Source organism: Acomys russatus, chromosome 15, assembly GCF_903995435.1.
Source record: "Acomys russatus chromosome 15, mAcoRus1.1, whole genome shotgun sequence".
In the NCBI taxonomy this organism is placed as follows: domain Eukaryota; kingdom Metazoa; phylum Chordata; class Mammalia; order Rodentia; family Muridae; genus Acomys; species Acomys russatus.
Genome location: NC_067151.1, coordinates 47,506,200 through 47,520,201, shown reverse-complemented (window position 1 = coordinate 47,520,201; position 14,002 = coordinate 47,506,200). Strand labels below are relative to the sequence as shown.

General features: G+C 43.1%; 1 protein-coding gene across 1 annotated transcript; it reads left to right on the top strand.

Moving 5' to 3' along the window:
* The first annotated feature begins 178 nt into the window (after positions 1-178).
* On the top strand, positions 179-9,757 carry Slitrk3 (SLIT and NTRK like family member 3). Its single transcript, XM_051157301.1, is given in 3 exon segments — positions 179-345; positions 6,243-6,618; positions 6,621-9,757. Coding segments are annotated over 3 exon segments (3,054 nt in total). The 5' UTR covers positions 179-258; the 3' UTR covers positions 9,212-9,757.
* Positions 9,758-14,002: the final 4,245 nt, after the last annotated feature.

The following is a 14,002-nucleotide window of genomic DNA, read 5'->3' as shown; positions in this document are numbered from 1 at the left end:
GGAGCGAGAGAGAGAGGGAGAGAGATAGAGAGAGGAGAGAGAGAGAGAGAGAGGAGAGAGAGAGAGAGAGAGAATCACTTGCTTCCTAAGCAGGGATTTGCCTGCGATGCGCGGCGAGAGGACTGCGGCGGCTGATTTACACAGTTGGCGCGGAGGAGGGGCCGGGGGTGCGGGGGGACAAGCTGGCGGAGGATCCAGCGATGGGCTGATCTGGGGGCTCCGGAGCGCCGCTCCCTCGGTGCGCTTTGGGGGCGGCTGATGGCTTGCATTCGGGTTCCAGCCCTGCGTTTTCTATATTGCCTTCTAGTCCCCGACCTGGCGCTCCCAGTTAGAGGCAGACATTTGGTAAGTAATGTGTAATCTGATTTTAGTAATTTCCTAGGCCATCAAAGCGGTACTTTTAAAGCAGGTCAGTCTTAAAAAGATGCGGTCGCCGCCACAGTCGCTGCCGCCGGGAGCGTCTCCTTGGCCTGGAATGCTCGCCCCCCTCCTCTGCCCACCTCCCTCTGTCCTCAGGCTGGAGAAGTGAGGGTGCATGAATGGTGGGCTGTCAGGGGACTCACACTCCCTCCGTCAACGGGATCGCATCGCCTTCCTGTTCTGCCCGAGATTTCCCAACGCCAAGTGCAATGTGGTGTGTACAGCCATACTGTTGTATCTGTGTCCTCACCCCCACCCCCCACCCCGCCACCTGACCAATGCTGGGATCTGAGATCTAGTCGCCCCCTTCCTGCCTCTTTTCCGTCTCTCCCCACCCTGTCTTCTCTCATCTCCATGCCACCCACCCCCACTCCCACCCATCCAAAGGGCAAAGAGCAAAGACACTCGGGAAAGGCAAGGGCTTGCTGTATCTCCTCGTGTAGACCGAGGCCGCAGGCAGGGATTGCGCTGTGAGAGAGACAATCTTTCAGCGAGATACAGAGAAAGAGAAATCCAGAAAGGAACACGGGCTCCCAGGAACCAGGGAGCTCGCCACTGAAGGGAGAGCACCAAGAATTTCGATCAGAGGATCCTGGTCCTGGGACACTCATACAGTCTGCTTGCCATCCCGGGCAAGCACAGAGAGCTGTGGTCCTGAGCCCATGGTCGCCAGCATCACCGCGCTGGGGTGCGCTCCTGGCTCTCCCATCGTTATGCAGCGACCATTTCCCTTTAAATCTCAAAGGTTGACCACTCTAAAAGGATTACAAGCGTGATTTGGTAGCCTTTCTGAAAGTTGGTGGCTGGAAGAGGGGAAGCTCCTGGACGACAGAATGACGGATACAATGCAGCCTCGCGGAGAGTTTGCCCCTCCCGCTGGGAAGCCCCTCGGAGCGAACCTCGGAGATCCTGAGCGCTCTGCACCATAGGTATTCCTCGCTATCGGTTCCTACTTTGCCTGATTGAAATCAGTGTGTCTCATATGTAGGATGTGTGCTGTAGAAAGCATAGACTTTGGCCGTTGGATTTTTTGTACACTCACAGGTGCTAGGTTTTTTGTTTTTTGTTTTTAAGAATTGGATCTGCTAGATATAAGGACATTGGCGAAAAGGGGGGCTTCCGGAGACTAATATAACCTCAAACCCCTTCTTCAGGGGAAAGAAATCTTAACTCCAACATATAGGCCAGGTGGCCAAGGGGAGAACCCCTCCCCCCGTGGAGCGCTGGGTTGTATTTTAAGAGACAGAAGGAAAACGGGCATATATATATATATATATATATATCTATATATATATATCTATATATATATATATAATCTTTTTTTCCTAAACAGACACGTTTTGTGCCTCGCCTGCCGGGAGCGGATTAAAAAAGATTCTATAGAGCCTCATAGCTCTTCAGAAAATGAATGATGCAGCATTTTAATTATTTGTTCCAGGGAGATCGTTTCGCTTCCATATTGGAATATTTAATCTTAGATCTGGAATGAAGGGGGAGCCGTGAGGAGGGGCAAGTGGGAAAGGGCTCCTTGGGTAGAAAGAGCTTCTTGTCCTTCTCTGGACAAATAAATGGTGCCTGCGCTCCCAGCAGGACGCAGAAGAAACCAGCTCAAGGGCCCAGCATCCCCTAACTTTCAGAGCCCTTCCAACGCTTTTGACATGCTATACTAAGATAAAGAAAAGGGCCTTTAGGATATGGCCAAAGTCCAGCCCTTAGGACTATAGTTCCATAGACCACTGGAACACGGCTGCAGAGGCCCTTTCCCATGATTGGGAAGCCCAGGACAGCTTCTTGATTACCCATTCATTCCATTAGAGCCTGGCTTCTCACAGGATCCCTGAAACAGCTGCTGTCTTTGCAGGCTGGGTGGCCAAGGTGCTTGGCTAGGGGTACTGGGGAGGGAGGTGGAAGTGCTCTGTCCTGAGCACAGGCTTGTTTCCAGGTGGAGATCTCTCTGAGAAAAGGGTGGGTCTGGGATGTGAAGGGTGCAGGATGTTTGAGAATCTACTAGCCTCCTTATTGAATCTGATAGCTGTTTCCAATCTTAGTTGTTGTAGGGCAATGGACAGATGCATGGGTGTTTTTAATGTAAGCTGTCATTTAGATCTCCGACTCACTTTTAAGGAACGTTTTGCTGAACTACATGAAATAGATTTTAAAGTGGTAAGAAATTCATTCCTACTCCTTCTTCTTCTTCTTCTTCTTCTTCTTCTTCTTCTTCTTCTTCTTCTTCTTTCCTCCTCCTCCTCCTCTTCTTCCTCCTCCTTCTCCTTCTCTTCCTCCTCCTACTTCCTCCTCCTCCTCTTCTTCTGCTTCTCCTTCTTCAATTTGGTTTTGTAAACATGCCTTAAGGAAATCATCTTCACCTGCTAACTTGGAGGCCCTGGCAAGAGAGTTCAGCTATTTAGTGGCCAAGAAAACTGCCTCCCAACCCCAGACCTAGTGATAGGATGGGGGAAGGTGTCTTGCATTCTGGGCCCACTGCACAGTTCCCATTTAGCACACCCTTTTGCTGCTTTGATTGGCACTCCCCAGTTTCACCATCAACTTGTGCTCCCTCTTAGCATATAGGGCCTTTGAAAACTCATTTTAGAGGGAGTCTGTGGGAGAGAGATGGTTGCTTCTGCTCTGTCAAATCTTCATTCAGTGACCTCTCATGTGGATACCCATTATTATTACCTTTTGGGAATAGTAGAAAGGAAAGAGGAGAGAGGGAGAGGAACAAAGAGGATGGAAGAGGAGAAGAGAGCAGCAGGAGGAAGTAAAGGAGGAGAAAACCAATGCCAGAAATCTCCCATCCCTGAGGTCTCCAGAGAGTGTGAATTGCCCCATTGCTATTCAAGTTTCATCACCAGAACCCCAAACCCCCAATTAGTGGAGGTAGATGGGAAGAAAGCATGATAAAGGGAAGGAATGAGGAAGAAATAGAGAGAGAAGGAAGGAGGGAAGGAGGGAGGGAGGGAGAGGGAGGGAGAGAGGGAGAGGGAGAACCAAGAATGGAAAGATGGGAGAAAGGAAGGAAGGAAGAGCAGAAAGTTGGAAAGAAATGCATGGCTGTTGGATTCAATGGCAACCGAAGGCTTTGGGCAGCAACAAACTGATTCTGGTGCAAAGGGATCGAAGCAAAATGCAGGAGAAAGTCTGTCCAAGTCGCTGAGGATGCTTGAGCTTTTATTTGGGACACCTAGGCAGAGGCAGGAGACTCAGCTCTTCCACCTGCCGGATTGAGTATCTAGCTCATCCTGGCCCCTGAAGGGGAAGTCTGTACAAAGAAAGGCTCATTCCAAGTAGGGTTTCCTGTTCCAAACCCTCTCTCCCCACCGGAGAGATTAACTAGAAAGCAAAGGTCCAGGGGCTGGAACTCGACCCCAGCCTGGCGCAGGTCCTTCCCCCAAAGGAATGTTTCCTTCAGGTGCTCTCCTCTTTTCTCGGTTTTGCTTTATTCTTTTGAACATCTATACCACTGACGGTTTTACTTCTTTTAGCTCCCCTTCTTGCTCCCTCGAGCACGCGCATATGCGCGCGCACTTGTGGACACACACACACACACACACACACACACACACACACACACACACACACACACACAATTGTATAGTCAGGGCTTCTTAGTGCTCGCTCCCGATCAAAGGCTAAGCGTGCTCCCTTTCTTGGAGCCCGCTCTCACGACGTGAAATGCTGGAGCCTGTTCAGCACACGTTAAAAAAACAAACAAAAAATACAGGGCAAAAAAGTCCAAATCCTGCAATGTGATTTGAGCATGCCTTCCCCTTGGTGCCCAACGGTGTAGGGTTACCGAGGAGAACAGCTACAGAGCAGCTACACAGGCAGCTCTCTCGCTTGTTTAGCAGAAGCAGAGCTGGAAGCCTGCTGCAGCCCCATCTCCTCCCTCCTTTATTGAGGGTGCCAAGCGCCAGTCCTGCATCCTAAAGAAGCCCATTGAAGAGTCCATTGCATTCTCAGCACGTCTCAAGCTGGCTTTTTAATTTATTTTTTAGGGCCTACCCCCTCTACTTAGCCTCCCTAGCTTCAGCTTCAGCAAGCGGAGACTGGACAAGTGAGAATCCTTAAACTCAAGCTTTGATTCCTTCGTGGTTAGTTTTTGCTTTGTTTTGTTTATTCTTTTCTATAGTCAGTGCTGAGAACAAAAATCAAAACCCAAATCAAAATCTCCTACAAAATAGGTAAGTCAAAGACTTCTGGTTTAGCCTGGTTACCTAAAGCCCAGAGGTATAAAACTCAAGAAAAACATTTTCTAGAAATGATGAGAAGGAATGTAAGTAGAGTCTAATAGTTTACAAGGAAGCCAAGGGAAGACTTACTGATGCTGCAGTGAATCCTCATCTGCTTTCTCTGTCTCTTTTTCATTTAATTGTTTCTAAAAATTGACTATTACATGCCGGAGGCAGATTCCACTTTGCTTTCTCAAGAGTTTCTCCTTGCAGCTGTGTTCCTGATATGCTAGTGGAATGTAAAGATAAATTCTGCCCACTTTCCCTATAAATTACCTCCTTCTGCTCCCTGGTTTTCACATTAACGAACAGCTTCTTGATATACATGTCCTGTGTGAAGAAGACATACGTTGGAGACTCTGATTTATTTTTATTGATTAAAATCAACCATTCACATCCTACTGATATTTCACTGACTTGAGAATACCAATGCAATAAAACTGGAATATTATAATGTATTTATGTTCACAGTTTCAAATGTTGATGACACTCAGCAAAGCAAGAAAACCTTTGATGAAGGCACTGTACGTTTCCAGAACAGAACACTAAATTCAGCTCCTCTCAATGAAAGAATAAATGTCTCTTCTAAAATGTTTCACGTGCTAGATAATTTCATGTGATAATTTCGTCAGCAAGAATTGAGGTTTCCACCCATTATAGGCTTTAACTACCAATTTCCCCTCTAAGCAGATGCCTCCCCTTAAAGCTTTTTATGGTTCCTCACTTGATCTCCAAGGCACAGATTCTCACTCCAAACTAAGCTCTTGCAAGTGTTTTTGCTTTAGACACTCCCAGGCTTAGCGACCTTTAGCTGTCACTATCTTTAGCTCTGACAATTGCATGGGCCTGTTCTTCAGAAAATCTCATCACTCTAATGTTCTAAGCAGACAGATGATAATATATGTGGAAATTATTTATTTAACTAAAGGATACTTACTTTTTCTGTGCTTGCGGAAAAAAAAAAAAAAGGTTAGGGGTTGAGTACAGAAGCGGGCACATGGGAATTAAGTAGCTTCTCATGATTTCTTAAAAGAAATCTTATGGTTTTTGTAACAATTTTTTTCACATCTCAAGATCTAATATTTTGCAATAGGTTCACCTTTCTTCATATTCTTTAATATCTTTTGGTTATACCATGTGTCTTCTTAAAATGATAAATGTGTAAAATTGGGGGGAAATCCTCTCATGAATTTCAACAAGATTATAATGACAAATCTTAGGTTAAAGAAGCAAGTAACTATAATGACTAAGTCATTGCCTTTATGGCTAAACCTGTCTATTAGCATAAGTCCGAGTCAGGATTCCAATTCTGTTGGTTTTATGGGAATTCAGTTCAAGTTGCTTTTGTTCTTGTCATAACACTGAACAGGGTTTGGTTCAGGAAAATGTCATTGCATGTTGCAATATGTCAGAGTCTCTTAAATTGAAAATACAGGGCACACTTTAAACATTAAACATGTTGCTGCCTCATTTCAAGTATCAGTTTGATACCTGCTAATGTTTTCATACCACTCTTTAAAAAGAAAAGACGTAGGATTCAATTAAAATAGTACAAAAGCTAAAAAATCTGCATCTTTATTTCTGTTGCAGTTTTATAATCAACCACGAATGATGAAGCCAGCCATAGCTGAGATGCTTCACAGAGGGAGGATGCTGTGGATAATTCTTCTAAGCACAATCGCTCTAGGATGGACTACCCCAATTCCCCTGATTGAGGACTCAGAGGAAATAGATGAGCCCTGTTTTGATCCATGCTACTGTGAAGTTAAAGAAAGCCTCTTTCACATACATTGTGACAGCAAAGGATTTACAAACATTAGTCAGATTACTGAGTTCTGGTCGAGACCTTTTAAACTGTATCTTCAGAGGAATTCGATGAGAAAATTGTACACCAATAGTTTTCTTCATTTGAATAATGCTGTGTCCATTAACCTTGGGAACAATGCATTGCAGGACATTCAAACTGGAGCTTTAATGGCCTTAAGATTTTAAAAAGACTGTATCTCCACGAGAACAAACTAGATGTCTTCAGGAATGATACCTTCCTTGGCTTAGAAAGTCTGGAATACCTCCAGGCAGATTACAATGTCATTAAACGTATAGAGAGCGGGGCATTTCGGAACCTAAGTAAACTGAGGGTTCTAATCTTAAATGATAATCTCATCCCTGTGCTTCCAACCAATTTATTTAAGGCAGTTTCTTTAACCCATCTGGACCTACGCGGGAACAGGTTGAAGGTGCTCTTCTACCGTGGGATGCTGGACCACATTGGCAGAAGCCTAATGGAACTCCAGCTGGAAGAGAACCCTTGGAACTGTACCTGTGAGATTGTACAGCTGAAGAGCTGGCTGGAGCGAATTCCTTACACAGCCCTGGTGGGGGACATCACCTGCGAGACACCTTTCCATTTTCACGGGAAGGATCTCCGTGAAATCAAGAAGACAGAGCTCTGCCCGCTGATGTCTGACTCAGAGGTGGAGGCCAGTCTAGGCCTTCCCCACTTATCATCAAGCAAGGAGAATGCCTGGCCAACTAAACCTTCCTCAATGTTGTCTTCTGTCCATTTTACTGCTTCTTCTGTTGAATATAAGTCCTCCAACAAGCAGCCAAAACCCACCAAACAGCCCAGAACACCCAGGCCGCCGTCTACATCCCAGGCTTTATACCCTGGTCCAAATCAACCTCCCATTGCCCCCTATCAGACCAGACCTCCCATTCCTATTATATGTCCTACTGGGTGCACATGCAATTTGCATATCAATGACCTTGGTTTGACTGTCAACTGCAAAGAAAGAGGATTTAACAACATCTCTGAACTCCTTCCAAGGCCCTTGAATGCCAAGAAGCTGTACCTGAGCAGCAATCTGATTCAGAAGATATACCGCTCTGATTTTTGGAATTTTTCTTCATTGGATCTCTTGCACCTGGGGAACAACCGCATTTCTTATGTCCAAGATGGGGCTTTCATCAATCTGCCCAACCTGAAGAGTCTCTTTCTCAATGGCAATGACATAGAAAAGCTGACACCGGGTATGTTCCGAGGTCTACAGAGCTTGCATTACCTGTACTTCGAGTTCAACGTCATCCGGGAAATCCAACCTGCAGCCTTCAGCCTCATGCCCAACTTGAAGCTGCTATTTCTCAATAATAACTTGCTGAGGACCCTGCCAACTGATGCCTTTGCAGGCACATCCTTGGCTCGGCTCAACTTGAGGAAGAACTACTTCCTCTACTTGCCGGTGGCTGGCGTCCTTGAACACTTGAATGCCATTGTGCAGATAGATCTCAATGAGAATCCCTGGGACTGCACTTGTGACCTGGTCCCCTTTAAACAGTGGATCGAAACCATCAGCTCAGTCAGTGTGGTAGGTGATGTGCTCTGTAGGACCCCCGAGAACCTCACCCACCGTGACGTACGCACTATTGAGCTGGAAGTTTTATGCCCAGAGATGCTGCATATTGCCCCACTTGGGCCATCTCCACCCCAGCCTGGAGATTACCACCCTAACGGGGGACCAACAAGTGCATCACCTTATGAGTTCTCTCCTCCCGGGGGCCCTGTGCCACTTTCCGTGTTGATTCTCAGCCTGCTGGTTCTGTTCTTCTCAGCTGTCTTTGTTGCTGCAGGCCTCTTTGCCTATGTGCTCCGTCGCCGTAGGAAGAAGCTGCCCTTTAGAAGCAAGCGGCAGGAAGGTGTGGACCTTACAGGAATCCAGATGCAATGCCACCGACTCTTTGAGGACAATGGGGGCAGTGGTAGTGGGAATGGAGGGGGAGGTCGACCAACTCTGTCTTCGCCGGAGAAAGCCCCTCCAGTGGGTCACGTGTACGAGTACATCCCTCACCCAGTTACCCAGATGTGTAACAACCCTATCTACAAGCCTCGAGAGGAGGAAGAAGTGGCTGCCTCAGCAGTCCAGGAAACAGCAGCTGCAGAACGTGGAGGTCCTGGGACACAGCCACCAGGAATGGGTGAGGTGCTCTTAGGAAGTGAGCAGTTTGCAGAAACACCCAAGGAGAATCACAGTAACTACCGGACCTTGCTGGAAAAAGAGAAGGAGTGGGCCCTGGCGGTTTCCAACTCCCAACTCAACACCATAGTGACGATGAACCATCACCACCCTCACCCTCACCACGCGGCAGTTGGTGGAGTTGGTGGGGTTTCAGGTGTAGGTGGAGGGACTGGGGGAGACTTGGCTGGGTTCCGCCACCATGAGAAGAACGGCGGGGTGGTGCTGTTTCCCCCCGGGGGAGGTTGTGGCGGTGGCAGTATGCTACTAGACCATGAGAGGCCACAGCCTGCTCCATGCACAGTGGGATTTGTGGACTGTCTCTATGGAACAGTGCCCAAATTAAAGGAACTTCACGTCCACCCCCCTGGCATGCAATACCCAGACTTACAGCAAGATGCCAGGCTCAAAGAAACCCTTCTCTTCTCAGCTGGAAAGGGCTTCACAGACCACCAAACCCCTAAAAGTGATTACCTCGACTTAAGGGCCAAACTTCAAACTAAGCCGGATTACCTCGAAGTTCTAGAGAAGACAGCATACAGGTTCTAACAGAAAGAAGAAAATAAATTAGTGGCTTTGTTTTGATTTTCAAAAGAAAAGGAAAATAAAAAGAAATATATCCCCGGCTCCCATTATACTTGTCCTAATAACTCCACCCTTACGATTTCCCCTGCCCAGGACAGAACTGAACCGCATGATAACTAGAGAATACAGAAGTGTGCTCCCCCCTCTCAGATGCGATTTTGAGGAAGGGCCATACTCAGATCATTAATCAATGAAGTGCCTTCGCAGACTTCTGCCAGCAAATGTTACCATATTTTTTTATACTGAAACTCGAAACTTTGACTGTGCCATGTGTGAGGGTATAACGGGGATCGTTGTGCTGATCCCAAATGAGTAAAATTCAATGTGTCTTTATTTTCAGTAACTTTTCTTCCCTTTAGTTGCAGTTTTGTTTGAAAGGGAGGGGGAAGGTTGGCATTTACGGCTTTCTCTCCTTTTCCCATCATGGCACAGAATCTGTACATGTATTAACAATGCAGTTTGCTGCATGCTTGAAAACTGCAGGACTGGGAGGGAGGGGCGGGTCTTGCTCGAATGTTCTCACAATGTTGTCTCTCACACACATATTCATATGAACACAACAAATCCCTCCATACACTTAAGTCCCTCAGCTTATACTGGGTGCAGTAGACACACACACACACAACACCACACACACACACACTCCTCCCGTGCAACTTAATCTGCTTAGTTCGGGTTTGATCTATTTCTTCCTCTACATAGCTCCCTGTGCCCTTCACTCCTAGTGTACAGCTCACAGCATCATCTCCCACCACCCTGGGAAAAGTCACATTCGAGGCTGGATCCCACTGCAGTGAAGGCTTCTTGGTTTAACATCTGGAGACACACCTAGGGTTGAATATCCTCCTTGTGACATTTCATCCTGATGCCAAGATTTTTGAGAACATCTGCACTTTCTTATATATATATATATGATATTAAAAAAAAAAAGCAACTGGGTATATATCACTAACAGCTTTGTAGGAAGCACTTTTAATGTTTTCTCTCACACACAAAGATTCAAAAGAAATGTGCATATATTTATTCTGTAATTTCAGTGATTATAAATTGTAAAGGTAATGTTTAATCATTGTATAGTGATTATGCGTCTGGTATAGCTTCCTAATAAAAAGTTTTTTGAAAAACATAATACATTATATATAGAAGATACAAAGCTTGAATTTAAAATTTAGCTATGCCATTCCTTTCATACTTCCATTTAAAAATATTTATTTTATTTGATATACAGAAGGCTAATTGATTAACAAGTTTGATGCACTGTGATATTGATAAATACTATTATACATAATCCATATCCCACATCAGGATTAAATTGGGGCTTGGATATGCTGATCTGTACTTCAGTTCTTCATGGGTTGTAATTTTAAATTCAGTTTCTCAGTGAGGCACTGTTCCATAGGTGGATTGTGACTGCGAGAAAACAAAGTGACTGGGGGGGAGAAATATAGAATTAATCTCGATTAGATAATTGAGCATCCATTTGTCTCAAACAGAAGATGAAAGACCAGGGAAACAAAATAGCTCTCGTTTAAATAAAACACAAACACTAAAATTAGATCCATCAGCAGCTTAGGTACAGCCACACTCTCCACGCACATGAAAAACTCCAGAAAAGCCAAGGACTTCAAGCCAATGAAATTGTAGAATATCTGTTATATGAGATAACTGTCATTTTTGTCTGGACATTGTTTTTCCAAATCATTCACTTCGAATAGACTTAGAAAGGCTTGAGATAAGACGTTAGATTCGGATTAAGTTTTATTTCTCTGTATGACGTTAAAAAGATGTTTCAAAGTTAACCTGAAGATGCTTTAAGTTATGATCCATTTTCATGTGAGCAAAACCAAAGAAAATTGAAATTTAGAACGCAAGACGTGAGAGATAGAGGAACTTACCCAGGTCGACCAGTAGATGGCAACAGAGCTCCAGCGATCTCCAGGCGCAGCCACTGTTGAATTGTGAAGTGAGGCTTGCATTCCTTCAAGCTGCCCTTAGAAATCATCATTACATGCTGAATGTAATTCACCTCCAGTCGCTGAGGCCTTACATTACGTCATTTTCCCATAGATCATCAGTTTCCAAGGCTGTGTGATATATACAGTAAAACATTGTATTTAAAAGATGGGGGGGGGGGGGGGGGAGGGGAGAGTGAATATCCAAAACATGTTTATAGAATCATTAACTGCATACAAGTATCAGAGTAGATGTGCATACAGATAAAACGCACAGCTACATCATTCTAAAAATGTGCTTTCCAGGGTTTCTTTGCATTTATTCAGTCTATTTTGGAAAGTCCATAAAACTAACTACTGTCTTTTTAAGTAAAATGTCGAAATGAAGTGCTCCTTAGTCGGGAGAGTTGCACACGTCACAAAACAGACGGCTTTTTGCTAAGATTTCCCGCAGGTCACCTTCTCCAGTTATCTCAGCATCCGTATTCTTTCTAGCTTCTCCTCTTTACTGATATTTTTAGAACAAAATAACAGTACTGTTCTTACAGGTTTTTTACAACCTGACTTGGGAAGTCTGTGGAACTACAGTGACTTTTAACCTTCCATTTGTTCCTAATCAATCAGTCTGGTGAACAGAAGAAATAAGAGTGAAAACATAGATCCTTTGTAAACTAATAACGCCTTCCTAAAAACCATACATCCATGGAACACAGAATATTAAACATATCACGTTACATGTCATCCCTAAGGACCCTGGTGCTTTTGACATTGGAAAATGAGTCTCCATAAACCTAATCAAATTAGAATATATCTTGATAGATGTAATGTTTCTATTTTCTTTGTCATATATTGAAGTGAGACTGTCTTATCTTAAATTTCACCCTTGAATGAAGAAAATTTTTAATTGTTTAGTGAGAACAAATTTATATGAGAGTGTCATTTTGTATTTGAAGGACAATATTTTGCTTTCATGGAGTTTTCTAACCCCTGGCTCAGCCACATATTTTAATTTGGCACTAAAATTGAGTTAACAATCTGATTATAACAACAGATACTATTTCCACTGAATTCCATTCATATTAATATAAAGATGGATTAATATCTGCTTCATATTTATTATTAAGTCAACATTGTCATTTTATTACAAAATAGATGACTAATTCCCTTCACAGCAATGTCCTGCTGCTGAGATTGACCAAGGTCTGACACATATTTGCTGCTTTTATTCATTATTAATTTTATTAGCAATTACAATAATAGTGTTTGGAAATGACAATGCATTGTGATGTCCCTTCAGCTCTGACGTGATTAGTGTGAAGCTTTTGCAGATGGTCAGTTTAATTCAAAATAGTTTTCAAATGTTATATATCACTATATGGAATTATTTATGTAGATGCTTTTATATTTTGACTAGAAAGATATTATTTTATCAAATTGCAAAATTATTTAAAATAGGATGGTGAATACAATATTTTTAATAAAAGTTCAGAGAGAAAATAACAAAGTAAGCTTAATGACTGATTTGGAAATTTTCATTTTTTACTTGGAAATTTTAGTTTGGAAGTTTTGTCATCTTAGGAGAATCTCTGTTTGTGTTTAGGGTTCTGTAAGTCACAGTGCTGCTGTGGCAGAAAAATGCTCCTTCAGCCATCTTAGTGTAGCCTTAGACTCACTCAGTGTAAACCCAGTATTTACACACACTTGTCCTTCCCCATTATGTTGTCCACACCAATAAATTTGGGCTTCTTCCAAATGACCTTGATGAAGGGAAAATCCATAAAATCCCACAGAAGGTGTGTCTGACAGGCTCACAACAAGGAAACTCACTGTTCAGAGAAATGATGGTATAAAGATTATTCAACTCAAGTGATTGAATATACACATTTGTAACTCATACTCAACTCAAATTCCTCAACTATAAAATTTCAGGTGAACATAACATACCTACAAATGAATTCATTGCATACATGTTCTGTCTGATGTATTACAGGCCTTTAAAAGCATTCAGAGCAATAACCCATGTAAATCCGGCAATTGTGTGTACAAACATACCTAGCACTATTATATGTGTATATACATTGTATACACATGTATATAGCTTATATATGCAGGATTATATGTAAATTATGCATTTCTTACATGTATAATGAATTCAGTTTCATGCACTTATCTTTCTTGCTTTCCTCTAGCCATCATCCAAAAAAAAAAAAAAAAAAAAACACTGGATGAAATGATAAGTTTTCACTCTGGGTATCTTCACATATAAAAAGTAAAACTGTAATCAAGATTTCTGAATTGAAAAGTTTTTTTTAACTCCCATTTTGTTTCATTTTGTTATTTAAATCATGAAGAAAAAAAGTCTCAGTTAAAATGGTGATTCATTTTAACTAAGGATTGACAGCAAGGGGACTTATTTCTTTCTCATCTGTATGAGACGTAAGTCAAGTGAAAGCTTTTGCTGCCTCTTCCATTTGTCTGCTCAAAATAAATTCTAGAGGTGAAAGTAATTTTAGTAACCCTGTTAATTGGACTAGCTCTTTAAAATGTATCAAAATGCAAAGCAAGACTGAAATTGTGAGGTTATAATATAAGAGGCTTAAAAATCAGTTTATGATATACATAGAGCTGACTGTTTAGAACACCAGTTACTATTCCTATTATTAAAAATGTTTAATAATAAATACAGTCATAGGCAGGGGCGGCCATTCTTATTATTTTCTTCTACCTGCATCAAAGAGAGAAGAGATTGTACATCAGAAATTGCTGTGAATAGAAGTCACTCCTAGTGCCACGGTGATGCTTG